The sequence below is a fragment of the Haliotis asinina genome, chromosome 9 (genome assembly GCF_037392515.1).
Source record: "Haliotis asinina isolate JCU_RB_2024 chromosome 9, JCU_Hal_asi_v2, whole genome shotgun sequence".
Taxonomy (NCBI): domain Eukaryota; kingdom Metazoa; phylum Mollusca; class Gastropoda; order Lepetellida; family Haliotidae; genus Haliotis; species Haliotis asinina.
In genome coordinates, this window is record NC_090288.1 from 55,850,027 (window position 1) to 55,868,225 (window position 18,199).

General features: G+C 38.4%; 1 protein-coding gene across 2 annotated transcripts in view; it reads left to right on the forward strand.

Annotated features, from left to right (window-relative positions):
* LOC137296187 (calcium-dependent secretion activator 1-like) overlaps window positions 1-18,199 on the forward strand; it is a 107,038-nt gene that overhangs the window by 80,542 nt on the left and 8,297 nt on the right. For both annotated transcript variants that reach the window (XM_067827904.1, XM_067827903.1), the window contains exons 15-27: window positions 847-970; window positions 4,101-4,207; window positions 5,198-5,248; window positions 10,222-10,378; window positions 11,807-11,948; window positions 12,379-12,534; window positions 14,339-14,450; window positions 15,074-15,112; window positions 16,110-16,184; window positions 16,760-16,843; window positions 17,161-17,268; window positions 17,425-17,529; window positions 17,775-17,861. In XM_067827904.1, the coding sequence (XP_067684005.1) occupies window positions 847-970; window positions 4,101-4,207; window positions 5,198-5,248; window positions 10,222-10,378; window positions 11,807-11,948; window positions 12,379-12,534; window positions 14,339-14,450; window positions 15,074-15,112; window positions 16,110-16,184; window positions 16,760-16,843; window positions 17,161-17,268; window positions 17,425-17,529; window positions 17,775-17,861 (1,347 nt within the window). The remainder of the gene's footprint in view (window positions 1-846; window positions 971-4,100; window positions 4,208-5,197; window positions 5,249-10,221; window positions 10,379-11,806; window positions 11,949-12,378; window positions 12,535-14,338; window positions 14,451-15,073; window positions 15,113-16,109; window positions 16,185-16,759; window positions 16,844-17,160; window positions 17,269-17,424; window positions 17,530-17,774; window positions 17,862-18,199) is intronic.

The following is an 18,199-nucleotide window of genomic DNA, read 5'->3' on the forward strand; positions in this document are numbered from 1 at the left end:
TTTTGTCCGTCAGTATACATACACAGGTTATTGAATAAATAACTTTGTCAGCACTTATGCATGTGCCTCTCGGACATCTGACTGTTCCTTTCTCATAATCATCCCCTCATCCACTCCTCATCCCCTCCTCATAAGAAATAGTGATCTGTGTCAATATTTTAATGATAGTTTGTTAAACAACTTTTTTATTTTTAGGACGAAATTTCTGTAAAACTCTCAAAGAGTTAGCATGATGTTTTGATTATGATCAGTGTTTCATTGAGTACCAGTATTTTTTATTTTTATTAGTTTTTGAGTTAAATTGCAAATCATCGGTCCGCTTTAACCATAAGTTCTTTTTGTGGAACAAGGTCTGTAATGACTGGAGTGTTTGGCCTGACTCTGTGATTCATTAACAGTAACAGTCAGAGTTAGACTGCAAATCATCAGTCCATCTGCCAATATTGTTATGTACCACCACAGGGATATGTTTATATATTAGCTTCAATGTTGACCATTTGACAGTACAGAAGAGAGCCCAAAGGCTAAATATCCTAACCCTCAGACCTCCACCCAACCAGTGATTTGTTTTTAATGCCACACTGAGCAATATACCAGCTATATGGTGGCAGTCTGTAACTAATCAAGACTGGACCAATCCAGTGATCAACAACATAAGCATCATTCTACGCAAGTTGGACATGATGACAAGTGAACCAAATCGGTAAGCTCTTCCATGTGATCACTTGCGTTGATTCTTACAACAAGCATGGGTTGCCAATTCTTTCCCAGATTTTCACGGGACCTTCTGGTAGCGAGGTAGACTAAGCACTCTGGACTGACCTGATGTTAAAGTTCCTATTTCAGGTGTTGATGAAGGATATCATTACACCGGTTTCTCCAGAGGAGGTTCACCAGGTTATCAAGAAATGTCTAGAGAATGCTGCACTCGTCAACTACACCAGAATCTCAGAATATGCAAAGATTGAGGGTAAGAGAATCCTTTTTTATCTGTGCTGATGTTTTTACCAAGTTATGCAATCTGAACCTCTTTCCAGTTTTTGAACTTTCAAGTCCTTCAAATGCTCAAAGAAGGTGGGAAAAGAAGAGTATGTGAATCCTTCTGATTTCATACAATTTCTTCCTTTTCTAGCAAGGACATATCAGAGCTACTTTTTCACCATATGAATACTGAGTAGGCCTTTTGACATGGTATATAAACATGCTGATATGTTTACACCAGGTAGGATTAATGTTTAGAAGACGAGCCAGTATGATGAAGCTGAAGTGACTTGGCCCAGTGTGACAACAAGTTCACTTGCATCCTGAATCATATGCTCGACCTAATTAATAGCAAGAAACTTTTTTTCCAGGGTGACTTATTGAGACAACCATATATTCCTGTGTATGATGTGAATAACCCATTTTGAGTCTAAGTTTGGTTTGAACACGTGATTGTTTATACAAATCAAAATCTATCATTGTGATAAATCATTGGTGGAGCCGCCCAGTGCTGTTGACCGTGTTGATGGAAATGGTGTGATAACTGACATATGTATTTTTAACTTATGTATTTTCATTTCATATTGCATTTCTTGACAAAATACTAGTTTAACAAGACTATGTGGCATTCATAACAACAGATTTGTTGACTCCAGAAGTTAAGATTTTATCCATTACAACAAAGTTAACTTTGAGTTAGTGAGTGAGTTTAGTCTTACACCGCACACAGCAATATTCCAGCTCTATGGTGGTGGTCTGTAAATAATCAAGTCTGGACCACACAGTCCAGTGATCAAAAGCATGAGCATTAATCTGCAAAATGAACCAATGATATGCGTCAACCAAGTCAGGATTGTTAAAGACCTATTCTACTCCAAATCTTCACAGGTCAAGTTAATTTTGAACTGAATAAATGCATGATTCCTTCATTTTCTTATAATTAGTTGAAGTGGCATGACAGATTCACTTCAGTTATAGGAAAGAATTCTTTTTATCCATGTGCATTGTGAAGATTGCTGAGGACAAGTTATTTTATTGGTAAATAATAAGTTGCATCTATATACACAAGAAAATATGGTAGTTAAAACATGGCTTAATTGAAATGAACGTCTTTTAGAAAGATGTTTTCACATGTTTTAAATGCTGCATTTGCAAGAAACCTGTTGTGATAATGAATGTCTCCCAAAGTTAAACAGCCATTTGTCCATTTCACATTGACCCATCAGGACGCAAGAAAGGTGATGACTGTTACATGTTTCACTCTGTTGAAACAAATTCATCTTAGACTGTTGCTTTTTGTTATTTTGCTAAAATAGATCAGTTTCAACAGTTTCTAGCTGCACAACTGATAATTGTAGTATGTCCTAGGTATTATGAGATGTACAAAACCAGTTTTACAAAGCAAGTTCTCACAGATTTTTAAGAATGAACATTTCAGACTTGCTTTTTAAGATTGGAGCTGCATTTATTTTCTTTGTAGTCCATATGTATGTTTCTTAATAGAGATCTTTAAGTTATGTTGGTTTCTTTTCACCAAATATGGTAAAATAGACATTTATAACCATGGCAACACATGTAAGAGGCTGCATCCTGGAGAACAAGATGAATGCATCTGTTACAAGCAGGCTGTCACAACTACCACATGATATTGTGCTTGTCACCTCCTTACGAGGGATTTTAGACACCAGTTGGCTCCACTTTTCCTGTGTACTTCCTACATGGTTTGGCAACTCTGAGTCAAGTGTCGCTACAGGATGCAGCCCGCTACTGGATGCTGCTGATTTGTACCATGACTAAATAGTGTTCTGTATTAAGTGCATGACTAGCACCATATGTTGTTTTTTTTCATATTGAGATCAGTAATTTTTGCCATTATTTGTCAATCATCAGTAAACCGGACATTTCCACTTTTCACCGTATTATAGCTACATTGCACAAAATCACGCTCAAGTTTCTTGGGGTTTTTGTCGATGAATTAAATCATAATTTTATTCGCCAACTTTTCACTATTTTCAAAACTAGAAGTGAGCATGATAACAATCACAATTTGTCACAGTTATAACTTGTAATTGGAAAAGTATTTCTCATTCAAGTGATTCTTCCCTGAAAATTTGTATATGAATATCTGTGATTTTAATGTGAAGAAAGAAGAACAGAAATTTATGCATAACTGTAAATGAAGTTGTAACAATACTTTTTCGAAAACATCACTTAAAATAAGATCAGGACCCATAGGTTTGAAACTCCTACCTACTGTTTTACAGAAATTAAGTGAACAGTTTTTCTGTGAACTAGTCTGTTTCATAGTCCCCAGAACCACATTATTTTCCCTTCTGCAGTCCTAAAGCCCCTAAATGAAACTAGTCTGAATTTCCTCAGGTTTTATGAATCTTTCATCTCACTGCGGCTCCTTTTCAAATTAAAGAAAATTATGTATCCTTATAAAGAACTATATATGTTCAGAGACTAAGTGCTAGTCTATCTGTGAAGTTGAGATTAACTAACTTGATTGAGGCAGGACTAATGTTTATATGACATTACGTCTGGACTTGCTTGAGGTTCTTGTTGCACAATCTGACTGTGTATGTTTGCATTGTGCTGCTGATGCTGATGATGATGATGATGATGATGACTGTAGGAAACAGTGGTAGGTATATGCCCATGACTGCCTCCTCTTTCTACCTTCTCATATTTTGGTTTTTGCTATGTAGTATCTTATTTTCCTCGACATTTATGTACATTTTGTTTTTTATTAATCAAGTTTGTTTTTCACCTGTATGTATGGTTGTGTTGGTAAACTCTACATAATTTCTCCTACCTTGATGTTTCTTGTTTACCTGTTGCTTACAGGTACAGAGATATGTCCCTTGCAGTGCAAGGATCCACTGTTTATTGATCAAATTTAAGTAAAGAACTTTCTAATTCTTGCCCTTTGGCACTATTCACACAGTTTCAGTTTCTCTAAAATGGATCTGTTCACTGCGGACAGTTGCAGTGCTTCACAAATTGATAACAGTTGGTCCAGTTGGTGTTTACACCATATTAACAAAATATACTGAGGGAAACAAATAAGGGAACACCACATAGACAAGAGTTTCATGCCAAGTTCACTGTTGTAGATGCCATGAGTGATGACATCTCTTCCAAGAAGAAGCTGGAGGACATCATGCATCTTGCAGAGTTGTGTATAGAGGTGTTGCAGCAGCATGAGGAGCATCATGCAGAGGTCAGTAGCACATGGGGGATGTAGGGATCAATAGCACTTCGGGTATTCAGGGGTCAGTACCATATGGGAGATGCAGGGGTAAGTAGCACATAGAGGATGCAGGGGTCAGTACCATATGGGAGATGCAGGGATCAGTGGCACATGAAGGATGCAGGGGTCAGTTGCACATGGGGGATGCAGGGATCAGTAGCACATGGGGGATGCAGGGATCAGTAGCACATAGGGTATGCAAGGCTCAATAGCACATGGGGTATGCAGGGGTCCGTAGCACATCAGGGGATGCAGGGATCAGTAGCACATGGAGATGCAGGGGTCAGTAGCGGATGGGGGATGCAGGAGTCAGTAACACATGGGGAATGCAGGTGTCAGTAGCACATGGGGTATGCAGGGGTCAGTAGCACATGTGGTATGCAGGTGTCAGTAGCACATGGGGATGCAGGGGTCAGTAGCACATGGGGTATGCAGGTGTCAGTAGCACATGGGGATGCAGAGGTCAGTAGCACATGGGGGATGCTGGGATTGATTTCTTACTAGAATGCAATGGTTAGTTATACACAGAAATGTAGAGGTCACTTTTATTTGAGACCGATGCATTATTGACAAAGAGTGAGGATTTCAAGGAAAATATGTCAAAGAAAAGGTTTCTGTCTTTTAGTAACTATGTTCAAGTATTTTGTGGAAAGAGGGGCCACTAATTCTGAGGGGAACAATATATGTGTTGAAAGCTGTGTATACCAGCACACAGCTGACTGGGAGGGCACTGATAGACAACTAATATGTGTTTCTTGGCATTTTGTCTGTTCTTTGTTGTTAAATGGTGATGAAGTGGCCTGTGTATTTTCATCCTTTTTCAGTGTTAAAGTATATTATTGACCAAGAATACAGCTTTACTTGTATTGTAATGTCACAGTATCCTAGTTCAAATGAGTCCTTAAATGTCTCGAGGTTCCATTTCTCTCCCAAATAACTGATATGTGCTGTCCATTGTAGTCGGATGTGGACAGATCGCTGCGGAAGATGGCACAGAGTAAAGTGTACAATGTAACAAGGACACACAATCTCCATTATATACTCTGTACATTCTGTTTTTGCATACAAATTCATATTCTTATCCATATTTGGTATTTATGTGCATACTCCCTGTCAACTTTCCCACTGCTATTGATACTACTCTATTTGAATCTTGGAATCAAAATAATTTCAGTGGTCACATTTGACAGTGTGGGGATTTAAACTTTACTTTATCAGAAAGGTTTTTCACAAATGGTTATTGTCCTGTGATGTGTCAGAGTACTGATCAACACCCGTTTTACCTCACTTGCAGTACACGGTAACTAAGTCCATGTAAGACTTTAGTGTCCATTTGGCCTTTAAGCCTTTTTAACGGAAAGACTTTTCATTATCAGAACACCAAGGAAATATTTCAAAGTTTGATCATAGAAAGTACACTGGTTTTATCAGTGTTGCCCTTGACCACAGTTGACGTTAAATGTGATGATGTAAACTTGATATCTCCACTTAGCATGGCAGTGGACAATGCCTTCCTCTTATACTAAACACCTCTGTCTGATGTGATGGTGTGATCTCAACTAGGGTTAATGTGTCTGATGTGATGGCGATACCTTTACTAGGGTTATTGAGTCTGGTGTGCTGGTGTGAGCTAAGCAATTGTTAGTGTGTCTGATCTAATGGTGTTACCTCAACTAGGGTTAGTGTGTCTGTTGTGATGGTATGACCTCAACTAGAGTTATAGTGTCAGATGTGATTTTGTTACCTCAATGAGGGTTAATGTATCTGATGTGGTGTTGTGATGTGAGCTTGGCTTAATGTGTTTGATATGATGGTGTGCCAGATGAGTTGATCTGTATGATGTTATGGTGTGGTCTGAACTAGATAGGGGTTCATCTGTTTGATGTGGTGGTGTGACTTCAACTGTGGTTAATCTGTATGATGTGATAGTGTGATCAGAACTAGACATGGCTTGATCTGTATGATGTGATGGTTTGACCTTAACTAGACATGGGTTGATCTGTATGATGTGATGGTTTGACCTTAACTAGATGTGGGTTGATCTGTATGTTGTGATGGTTTGACCTTAACTAGACATGGGTTGATCAGTATGATGTGATGGTTTGACCTTAACTAGACATGGGTTGATCTTAATGTTGTGATGGTTTGACCTTAACTAGACATGGGTTGATCTGTATGATGTGATGGTTTGACCTTAACTAGACATGGGTTGATCTGTATGATGTGATGGTTTGACCTTAACTAGACATGGGTTGATCTGTATGATGTGATGGTTTGACCTTAACTAGACATGGGTTGATCTTAATGTTGTAATGGTTTGATCTCAAGTAGAATTAATGTGTCTTGTGATGGTATGCAATCAACTAGGGTCAACCTGAACTAGACATGAGTTGATCTGTATGATGTGATGGTTTGACCTCAACTAGGGTTAATGTGTCTGATGTTATGATGTTCTACCAACTAGGGTACTGTCAGAAATAAGAAAAAAAATTATTTTGCACATTTATCTCTACAGTTTAAGTTGTTGATATGTGAAACATCTGTTAAATTAAGTTCAGCTTAACTACAGTTCCAGTGGTAGGGAGATAGGAAACGTAAAAACTGTTGAGAGATTAGTGCAGAAATGAGCAATGCAGACTTTTTCAAGGTCCAATGGGACTTATTTGGAACAGACCATGACTTAAGTGTGCAATGATATCATATTACAGAGGACAGTGTTTAAATGCCCATTTTGAAATTAGACTTATCTTTATTATAAATGATAGCTGAAATATAATAACTTTCATGCTGAAACTAATAGGGTGTAGCTACCGTTTAGCTCACTAAAGAATGAAACAGGTACGAGGGGTCGTCTCAAATGCCCAACCAGGACAGGTGTAGCAGAGGATGGTTGGGGTCAGGGTCAGGGATATTGTTATCAACTAAAATTCGAGGTATCCTTCCAAAAAACAGACCTCCCAAAACGCACACCCATTCAAAAAAAACTAGTGGTTGGTTGTATGCGTGATTAGTAGGCTGTATCCTTCATTACGATTGAAGTTTTCACAATAAAGTTGTCCTTTATTTCATCAATATATACTTAATCAGTAATATTTAAAAGTTGTGCTGAACATATTCATCTAGGTGATCTGATAAGAATAACATATTACCAGAAACTTGCATACATAATTTAAAGATATATGTACCAGGACTGGAAATTGTCTATCGCAGATATTATATCTGCAGTAGACGATGCTAAACTGAATAAATCACCAGGAACTGATGGTAGCCCAACAGAATTTTTAAAGAAAATTACCAAGAATACCAAGGGAGATTTAGAAAACATCACTCAAAAACATCCTGCTTGTTTACCAGTCCGGTTCCACTTTTGTATATATATATATGTTTAAAGCAAATGGTATCCATGATTTTGATTCTTCCACTTGTGTTAGACAAGGATATCCACTTAGTCCCTTCTTGTTCTCCCTATTCATGAAAGGGTGGACCAGATCATTCATTAATTAGGGGAGACCAGTATCGCCCAAGTAATCGGTGTGCTCTTCTTATCTGCATTTTGGGAGGTCGGCATTACAAATAGCATCCAGTCCTGGTTTTCGAGTGGTCAGGCTGCCTATTTATTTTGAGACATTTGGTATGATGCTCTGCTATGGGTATCAGGTATCATACTCTTTTACATATCTCAACATAAACTTTATGAAGGAATGACATGCAAGATGTAAATCAATAGATGAGATACACGTGAAAAAGCAAAAAATGTCTTTGAGATGTAGCGTTAGGCAGCGCATCCATTTCAAGGCAGGTGAGTCAACCGTCAGTGGTCGTACCTGACTGAGCAACATATTTGCCATCTGTAGTCTGATCCGTTGTTTTCAGTAGCTTGTCGTAAGTTTTGCCCGATTTTACACGTAAACATGTTTTTCTGGACAACCTCTTGCACATCCATACCCAGTTTGGCAAAGTGAGTTATTTCAACGTATCCTGTTTTGTAGTAGTGTAAATTTTAGGGATACAGAGTAACAGCCTAAAAACAGGGTTTTTTTCTATTTCCGAAAGTATTTGATCTGTATTTGATGGTGTGACTTGAACTAGATGGGTTGGTTTGTATGATGTGGTGTGACCTGAACTTGATAGAGTTTGCTGTGATGTGATGGTGTTACCTTACCTTGATATGAGATGATTTTTGATTGATGTAATGGTGTTACCTTACCTAGATAGGAGTTGATCTGCCTGATTTAATGGTGTGACCTGCACTAGACAGGGGTTGATCTGCCTGATGTGATGGTGTGACCAAGCAGATTGTGAGGCCATTTGACTGACATGCTTCTGTGCCCTGTTACCAGTCCATGTATTGTGTACCATGTCAGACACCAGTCATATTGTACCCAAACAGATTTGTCAACTCAAAAGTGTATATCTATGTATAAAATATACCTGTGTATAATATATTTCGATATTCATGAAGGTTACCAAGATGTTAAAAGTGAGACAATAAAACAAATTGAATTCAGACTTTTTGATAATGTTGTAAGTAAAGTTGACAAATCTGCTGTTCGCTTCACTGTGAAACCCAAAAGTGTTGTGTACAATACCTCCTGTTTGTCAACTGAATATTGCATGGACAATGAATAATTTGCAATTGTGCTTTCTCCTCATCTGCTGTTAGGCGTTTCGATCGGTGAGTCTCATGCTCTTGTCCCACACACATCTTGTTACTTCAACACGACCCTTTCAGCGTGGAGAAGAGTCTCACATAATACCATGTCAAATGGTCCACGCTTAAAGGGTTAATTTGCTTGCTGATTTGTTTTTTCCTCTTTTGAAACAGCGCTGCTTTATGAAACGTCTTTGTTTTTGAACAGACATTTTTAGATAGATATTTCACATTTTTCATAGAATAATTTTCACAATTTTATGCAGTTAGTGTTACTTACTAGAAAATCACAATTTTTACACATTTCATTTACATTATATTTTTTTTGCTTTTATTAGCTTGTAGGTTGTTAGAAGTTTATAGTCAAATGCATGACCAAAATGAAATCTAAAAAGCTGAAATAAGGTAAAATAATATAATTAAGACGTTGTTTTGATGTTTTTTGCAGGTAAAGCCCAAAGCTCTGTATTTTTCCTAATGCACATTCATGTAAATCTGCGTTTATATTATCCAGCAGTAATAAACTGTGCACTTGAAACTGTATGTACTCAAGCCTGACCTTATGCCTGTAACATTTGCATGAAGTTAGTCACATGCTTCCTGGAGTTCCCACTTTCAATTAATCTTTTCTTAGTCATCTAGACTCTGTGTACCATCATCAAGTATAAAACCTATGTCAATTTGTAATTTCATTCTTTTTTTCTTTTTTTTTTTGAAAAATGTTTTAAATTTAAAGCAAAATTTTAGTGACAAGATGTGTGTAAATTGCCTGTAGTGTACTGTGTTTGATTTTTTCAAATTTTTGTTACTCTAGCTCTGAAGACTGTTGAGTGTGATGCGATTTGCTCCGCTGATATTTTCTTAACAATTTATCACTTTCTATGAAACAGTTGTTTCAATATTTATTAAGTATGGATATGATCTGTGTCATATGATATTGAGTAGTCATCTTCAGCCTTCTTCCATGTAGGGACAGACCTGCTGCATGTAAGCAGTGGATAGACATCTGGGCTCTGTTCTATGTTAAAGTATGTGATTGTCTAGACCCAACAATCACTGTAAAGAACAACACTTTCTTCATTCACACCTCAGGATTTGCAAACTTTTTGTATACATGTGTGGATAATTTCTCCACAGATTTAAAAGGAATGTCCCAACATTTCATTGAACTACTGAAACTTTAATTGGCATGAGTTTGGAGTCGAGTGTTCTGTCATTTCGTAATGTTAATGTAGAAGATGCTCAGTCCCTACACTGGAGAAAATGGAGATGGCAGCATGTTACGGCATGGTACTAACATCCAACTTAAACACTGTTGTTGTGTGTTCTTCAGGCATTTGCCTGGTTTAGTGACCTGCTGGTGGAGCATGCGGAGATCTTCTGGTCGCTGTTTGGGGTGGACATGAATGCTGTACTGGAGGCACAGCCACCGGATACATGGGACAGCTTCCCACTCTTCCAACTGCTCAACGACTATTTGAGGACAGATGGTCAGTCTTATATCAGTAGTATTTTCTCTGTATACAGTGAACCCCTGTTAGTCTGGACTCAGCACCACACTTGCAATGACCTGCACTTTCAGTACCTCAGTTTTGACAACCCGTGAACGTCTGAGGTATAATAGGTCTTCGGCAACCCATGCTTGCCATGAAAGGCGACTATGCTTGTTGTAAAAGCCAACTAACGGGATTGGGTGGTCAGGCTCACTGACTGGGTTGACACATTTCATCAGTTCCCAATTGCACAGATCGACTCTCATGCTGTTGATCACTGGATTGTCTGGTCCAGACTTGATTATTTACAGACTGCCGCCATATAGCTGTAATATTGCTGACCATGGCGTAAAACTAAACTAACTCACTCACTCACTCACTCACTCACTCACTCACTCACTCACTCACTCACACACCTTCTGTTAGCCGCTCTTTCATCTCATTTTGTACAGTGAACTCTTAATCTGGACTCGACACCACACTTCCTCTGTCCTGTGAACCTGTTAATCTATGGCTCCTTTGTCAAGGCAATCTTTACTAAGGTTAACCTTAACTCCCTTTCTTTAACATTACCTTTGATTAAGGTATTAATCAGAACACAGAATCTCACTTTGTGAACAGTGAACCTGTTATTGTAGTCCATGTCCCACAATTTCACCTCAGCTTTTCGGGCCTACAGATGCCCAGGGACATTTCTCTGGAACAACATGTTTTGTCTGATAAGTTGTTATTCCTATGAATAGAACCTTTTGAATAAACAGGGTGTCAGTGTATTCTCGCCAAACTGGCAACATTTTGTACACACTTCCAGTCCAAGGTATTGGTGGAAGGTACAGTGCTTTATTTGAGTGATATTTTGGATGATGAAATATAGGATAAAGTCACATTCTTTCCTTGATAGTCATTGCTTCTTAAAGTTCTGATTGGGCTTATCCGTAATGATTTGCATGATTGTTGTGATTCACAATGCTAAATGCAATCATTTGATGATCATGTATATGACCCTTTTACTGTGTAGAGGTGTGTCCCCATGTTACTTCTTGTTAGGGTCCTACTATTCTGGGTTTGAATACCACATTCACCTTGATTATGATTATGATCGTCCGTATTCATCCACAACTCACTTGTTTTAAGAATGATAAATCTGCATGGAAATTGTGCTCTCCTCCCATACATATCTACCATGCTTTGATGTAACTGAAATATGGATTAAGAAGGACCCAGTCTGATACAAAAGCCTAATTTACTCACCTTGGTGTATATGTAGGGTACCAAGGTTTATTAAAGTAACACTTCTAGTTTTGGAAAACATGATATTAGAATCTAACAAACATAGACATGAAGATGGTCCTCTGACAAATGTCTCTAACAATGTGCCTGTATTGTGTGATGACTTTGTTCCATAAAGACTGTCTGCATTTGTAGAGAACCTATGCAACGGACGGTTCCACCAGCAGCTGAGAGACGTGTTTGCACCCCAGGTTGTGCGGTACGTGGACCTGATGGAGTCGTCCATCGCACAGTCTATACACAAGGGCTTCGAGAGGGAGAAGTGGGACCAGCAAGGGTAGGTAGTCATTAGGAAACATACAATGTTACTTATAGTCTTCTAGATGAAGGTGCGTCTGTTTGTTGTCATGTTACCTTGGGTTCCAGTGATGATGATGATGATGATGATGATGATGATGATGATGATGATGATGATGATGACAATGATGATGATGATGTACAAGCTTTTTTCATATTTTTCCCATGGCTCAACCTTTTTAGTGCATGTTGGAATTTCGCTCATTATGTTTCGAAAGTATTTTGCACCATACCATTTTTTGCCAAAATTAGTTATGATCAGTATTTTAGACTTAATTGTTAGTACACTAATATTTGCTTAGAATACTAGTTCAAACATCATTTTAGTAGTTGGCTTAAGAATTGTGCCTAATTTTGAAGACTGTGACAATAACTCACTCACTCTGGGTTGTTTTTTTTGTTCCTTCCAGGAATGGGTGTGGCACATCGGAAGACATGCTGTGGAAGTTGGATGCCTTGCAGTCTTTCATCCGTGACCTGCACTGGCCAGAGGAAGTATTTGCTGAGCATCTGGACCATCGTCTCAAACTCATGGCCGCTGACATGATCGAAGCAGCAGCCAAGAGGTGACCTTTGCTTTCTTGGAATAGAGCTGATAAACAAGTTTAATTAGAAGATAAACATACTGTGTTGGAAAATCAAAGGTATATAATGAAATTATAATAGCTCTAAATTTGATTTAAAACTGATCACGAAGCGTTGTTTTATACCTCTGATTTTCCAATACAATACATTTATCTCCATTCTACCATATCCGCATTATTCAGATATAAAAAAATACATAATGTGTTGGAAAATCAGAGGTATATATCCTGATTATGTACCTCTGAATGACTTTGATTAACCAATCAGAATCCAGTATTTACGGAAGTCATGGTAGAATATTGATTGTGAACCAAAACAGTTGTAACTATGTCTAAGTACAATATGGAAATGAAACATGCTACTTACTGACTTACAGATAATTAAAATAACCATCCGGACACAGTAAAAGTATTCTATGCCCTAATTATACCTCAGTTGAATTTCTTTTCTGCGCAGGGGTGGTGGGGTACCCTAGTGGTTAAAGTGCTCACTCATTATGCCGAAGACCCGGGTTCAAGTTCCCATTTGAGTACAATGTGAAACCTATTTCTGGTGTTCCCTGCTGTGATATTGCTGGAATATTACTAAAAACAGCATAAAACTAAACTCACTTACGCACTCACTCCTTTCTGCAGAAGTGTTAAAGTTATCAGAGCAGCATCTGGTTGGAATCGCAGCTTGGAGTAGATACTGAAAACCTTATGCTGTTGATAGTGGTATATGTACTTTGTCACCAACCCTCATGAATTTATCAGAGTCATCCCAAATAATGCATGTCTGTACCACCATTCAGACAAAGCCATGTTCATGTTGATTTGTTTCAAAATTTAACAAAGATATAAATAGCCTTACTTACTGGAGAACTACGAATATATTTGATTATAAATGATGATATTTAGATAAATGTAACACTTTATTTACAGAAGTTCTTAAATTGTTTCCATAAGAGAGCAGTCTGGAAAAGTTGTAGACTGCATGATAAATTCCATGCACTATTCATGTGGCAGGTATGAAGTCATGTAAGATTTCATTCATTTGAAGTTGTCATTGTCTATAGTTTTAACTCAATTAGTATCCTTTTTAAGTGTCCGCCACCTTTGTTCACCTAACATTCACAAACACTGTTGCCGAGTACTGCAAACCAGTGTAATGGCATTGAAAAGTTTCATTTCTTGAGTACAACAATTTATGGGCATCCCTAATTTATTTGGAAAATTCTTAATATTTTGTATCTTAAAGGGCTCAGATTCCTAATTGGCCCAGATTGGGGCTGGCATCTCTGCATTAAACTACACAAACTGAACATACAAAGACAAAAATTAAACCTGGAGATTCTAGAATGGAAAAGGGTCAATTTCACTACCAAAGAGCGTTGTGCCTTTAATTCCATTTGTTACATTCGCTTGACTAATACCTTTTTCTCCAGCACCACATACACCATATTGGTCACTGATGATCTGTCAGTTTGATTCCATCTGACTACGTCTCATATCTATACTGGGGGAGTTTTGTCCCTTGACCTCTTCAGTGTTATTTGTCAGTTTTACACTTCATGTACTCAGAACAGCTTACCATGAAACTTGTTGGGACTGCTGATATGTGGACCCTATTTATGACTTCTTGGTATAGATCCTTCATACTTGAAAACAATATAAGCATCTATACCGAAACATCACTATTGTACAATGAAGAAGTAAACATGAACACTTGTCATTCCCGTTTGCTCACAACTTCAAGAATTTCTCTCAAACAGTCCAATTTAATGGGGGTTTTTTTGTAATCCAGAACGCTGAAAGCATTCGAGAGTTGGCTGAGGAAGGGTGGGAAGGGAACAGACTACAACACTTACTCTGAGATATGTACCCAGATGAACGTCATCATCGACTGCAAGAACAAGGTATGTGGACCAACATTGTCCAACACTTTCTCATCCTAGCTCTAGCCTCCACATGGAGTCCAGTCAGTCTTATTGTTTTTGTCCCGTCATCATGTTCGACATTCAGTGAAAAAAAACATGAAAAATAATAGGCCTCCATGTTGAGGGTAGGTCCAGGATGAGGAAGTGTTGGACTGTGTACTTCACAGGCTTGTGAAGGTACCCGAACACTTTCAGCTTTGAAGTTGAGAGGTTTGTAAAGGGTTCTGGGAAGGGTAGACTTTGAAGTTCAGTCCATGGGATCCTCTCAATATCTGTCTGTGTGACATTGATCTTTCTACATTCATCCTTTATTTAAACTCTGCAGCACTAGCTCAGTATGTATTATTATGAGGATGACACAGTCGTCCTAGGTGCTTCTGTACAGAGTTGCATTCTTGTCCTGGTTTGTGAGCATCAACTTCTGTTGATTTCTGCAAAGCAGTGAATGTCTGTGTATAAAACTTCATGCAAAAAGCTGAAATGGCATGTTATACAAGAAAATATGTTGCAAGACAATGCGTAGAGAGTGCATGTCCATCAGTATTGGTGTTTCACAATGACATGACCCTGTTGAAGTGCATGTCACTTTGTTCCTTCATCAGGCTCTTCATCTGTGTGCCTTGGATAGTGGATCAAATATGGTAAGTACTATAGCTGCCTATATTAGTTGCATGTAGAAATTAAAACATACAGTGCACCATGTTAAACAAAGTAATATTTGCTTACAACAGTGTTCATGAGTTAAATAATCGTAGCTTGCACCATGTTAAATTATATGAGCTACTATGTGATTCTATGTTCAAGATTGGGACTAGCATCAGTCCTAGGACTTCAGTTTTGTTACACAATGTATTATTTTAGTTGTACTAATGAATTCCTTCCTTCCATTCGTCATCTGTGAAGACACTTTATTCAACAGTAGTAACTCAATAATTTGAAAGTTATTCAACTTTGAGGACCACCTCTTTCTTTTTGTAAAGGATAGGTTCAGTGGATATTTGATTAGAATTTTGTATTTTTATCCAGAATTACATTAATTTAAGAATTTTAACTTTCAAAAACCTGAAGAGTATTGGTGAAAATGTTTTCAAATTTGATAAACAATTTCTTTGTCCAAAGGAGAAGTGCAGTGCAAAGTTTGGTAAAATGTTTAATTGTTGTTTAGCTGATGTTTGGAGTCAGGTTTGGAGTATTAGTGAGCCATGGTCACCTTTTGTGACTATTTGAATATACTTGCATCAAGCTTCCAATGACTACGGTATGTTCACAACTGTCACGGTTGTTCAGTTTTCTAAGGTACTACAGCATTCTGTTCAGGGTTTTGTCCCTGGGCTTCACCAAACATCAAAAACCTGAATGTTTGAATCTTTCCTGCCACAATAAGCTGACAGACACATGGTGATGCAGCTAGGATGCTGGCCTAAGTGGTTATACTCGTAACTCTACAATTCCCATCTGTGGGAAATCCAGGTCAGGGTCCCGATTCCCAGTGTGTTCATAACATTACGACTTATCGTAAGTCTATAGTTCACCATAGGCTTATGAATGTCATACCAGGGATAGGTTCAGCTGTACACCATGCTGACAGACGAACCATGATTTATTGGTAAGCTGTTCATATTGCCTGTACTGTTTCAGCACCAGTATCACACCAAGATTGATGAGTTCCTGGAGAGAGTCCAGGTGCAGATGGTCAAGTGTCTTGTAGAAAAGGTGGGTAAATATAGCAATGCTCATAACTTATGCCTGCATAGAGACTCCAGGTTGGAATTGGTCCTCTGTCTCTGAATAGTCATTGTGGTACAAGCAGCTTGATGGTAAATTGCTGAGGTTTAGACACTTGCTTAATTGTGTGTCATTATGTGATATTAATCAAAGATCAAGCATAGTATATGTTCATTATTGATTGCTCCCTCCATTCAGGCAGCAGAACATGCCACTGGCAGACAATATGAGAATTTAATGCTTGCATAGAACTTTTAGTACTGTGAACCTGAGTGAGTGAATGGGTGAGTTTAGTTTTACGCCACACTCAGCAACATTTCAGCTATATGGCAGCAGTCTGTAAATAATCGAATCTGGACGAGAAAATCCAGTAATCAACAGCATGAACATCAATCTGCGCAATTGGAAACCAATGACAAATGTCAACCAAGTCAGCGTGCCAGATCACCCAATCTTCTCACGACATCTTCAGAATCTAACCATTGTTTCCATTTCATAGCATTATGGTAGATGTATGTTTCAGTGTAATCTTGATGATATATATTTGTCAATCTGTGTTACAGTTCCTGTCTGTGCTTGAGTCTGTACTCAGCAAGCTGGCTAGATACGACGAGGGAACATTCTTTGCTTCCATCCTCTCACTTACAGTTAGTACCCTTAACCATGTTTAACTCTTTAGGGAGCATTGAGGGCCCTTTAGAGTAAGGCATTGCAGTAAGCTGTGCATTCATTCAGCTCTTAAATTTGCCTTAACAGCTCAATATCAGCATCAGCTTGTCAGTTTCAGATGAACATTCCAAGTTCATCGTAGATTTTCCTCACACTTTAAACTGACACTGATTAAAATAAATATTTGCAAACAAATGTTTCATAACCAACTGACTTACTTCAGTTTGATCTAATATCGCTGTTGCCAATATTTATTTGATCCCAAGATGCCAAGAGTGTGTGTTGTGTTTTGTAGAAACCTGTAGATGAGTTGGGCAAGTCCTACGTGGACTTCATGCGAGGAAACCTGGATCAGATGAGACAGAAGATCACTGATGAACTCTACACACTTACCCTCTTTGAGGTAGATCCATATCTCCATCCCACAGTCATATGTGCTTTGTGTGTTTGTGGAGGTTACAGAGTAATGGTACAGCAATAAGACAAAACGTTAGTCTTTTGGTTGTTACTCTTATTCTGCTTAATGTGTTTATCCACTGCTCAAACTGATTGGTTACAGCAATGGTACAGCGATCAGATGAAGATGATGTGTGACTGGCTGACTGACAGACTGGACCTGTCCCTCCACCCTTACCAGCTCAACTGTCTCATGACCATCAACAGGGTAGGTCCTCTTCTCCCCGTATGGCAATATCCATCCACCCTTACCAGCTCAACTGTCTCATGACCATCAACAGGGTATGTCCTCTTCTCCCCGTATGGCAATATCCATCCACCGCTACCAGCTCAACTGTCTCATCACCATTGACAGGGTGATTCTCCACACTACTTATTACAGCTTCTAATAAATAAATCTATTTTTGTAAGGATCACCTATTTTAAACCAATTCCTTGTGTTCTTTCCAACAGAAATGTTTTTCTGACTTCGAGCTGCAAGGTGTGCCTGAGAATGTCCTGAACTGCAAGACTTACACCACCATCTGCAGCCGTCTGCAGGTATGTTTCTGCATTTGAACTTACAGAAATACCGTACCATAGCTATATGTTGATCTGTGCTCACCTTTTCAGGAACACCTGGTATCATCACTTTCTTGTAGTGATTCATAAACTCATGCTCAGTCATCATTTCGCATAGTGACAATCAGTGGATTGTCTTGTCCCAACTCAGTTTGTTTGCAAACAACATCTGTAATACAACTGAAACAAAAATATTCTCATGATATTGTAACAATTGTACAATCATCTCTTAACAGAGATTTCTTATGGATATGGAAAGGGTATGGTCGCTTCTGTTGAAGTCACAGATATGCCTGTTCCTGTTTTGCCAGGTGACA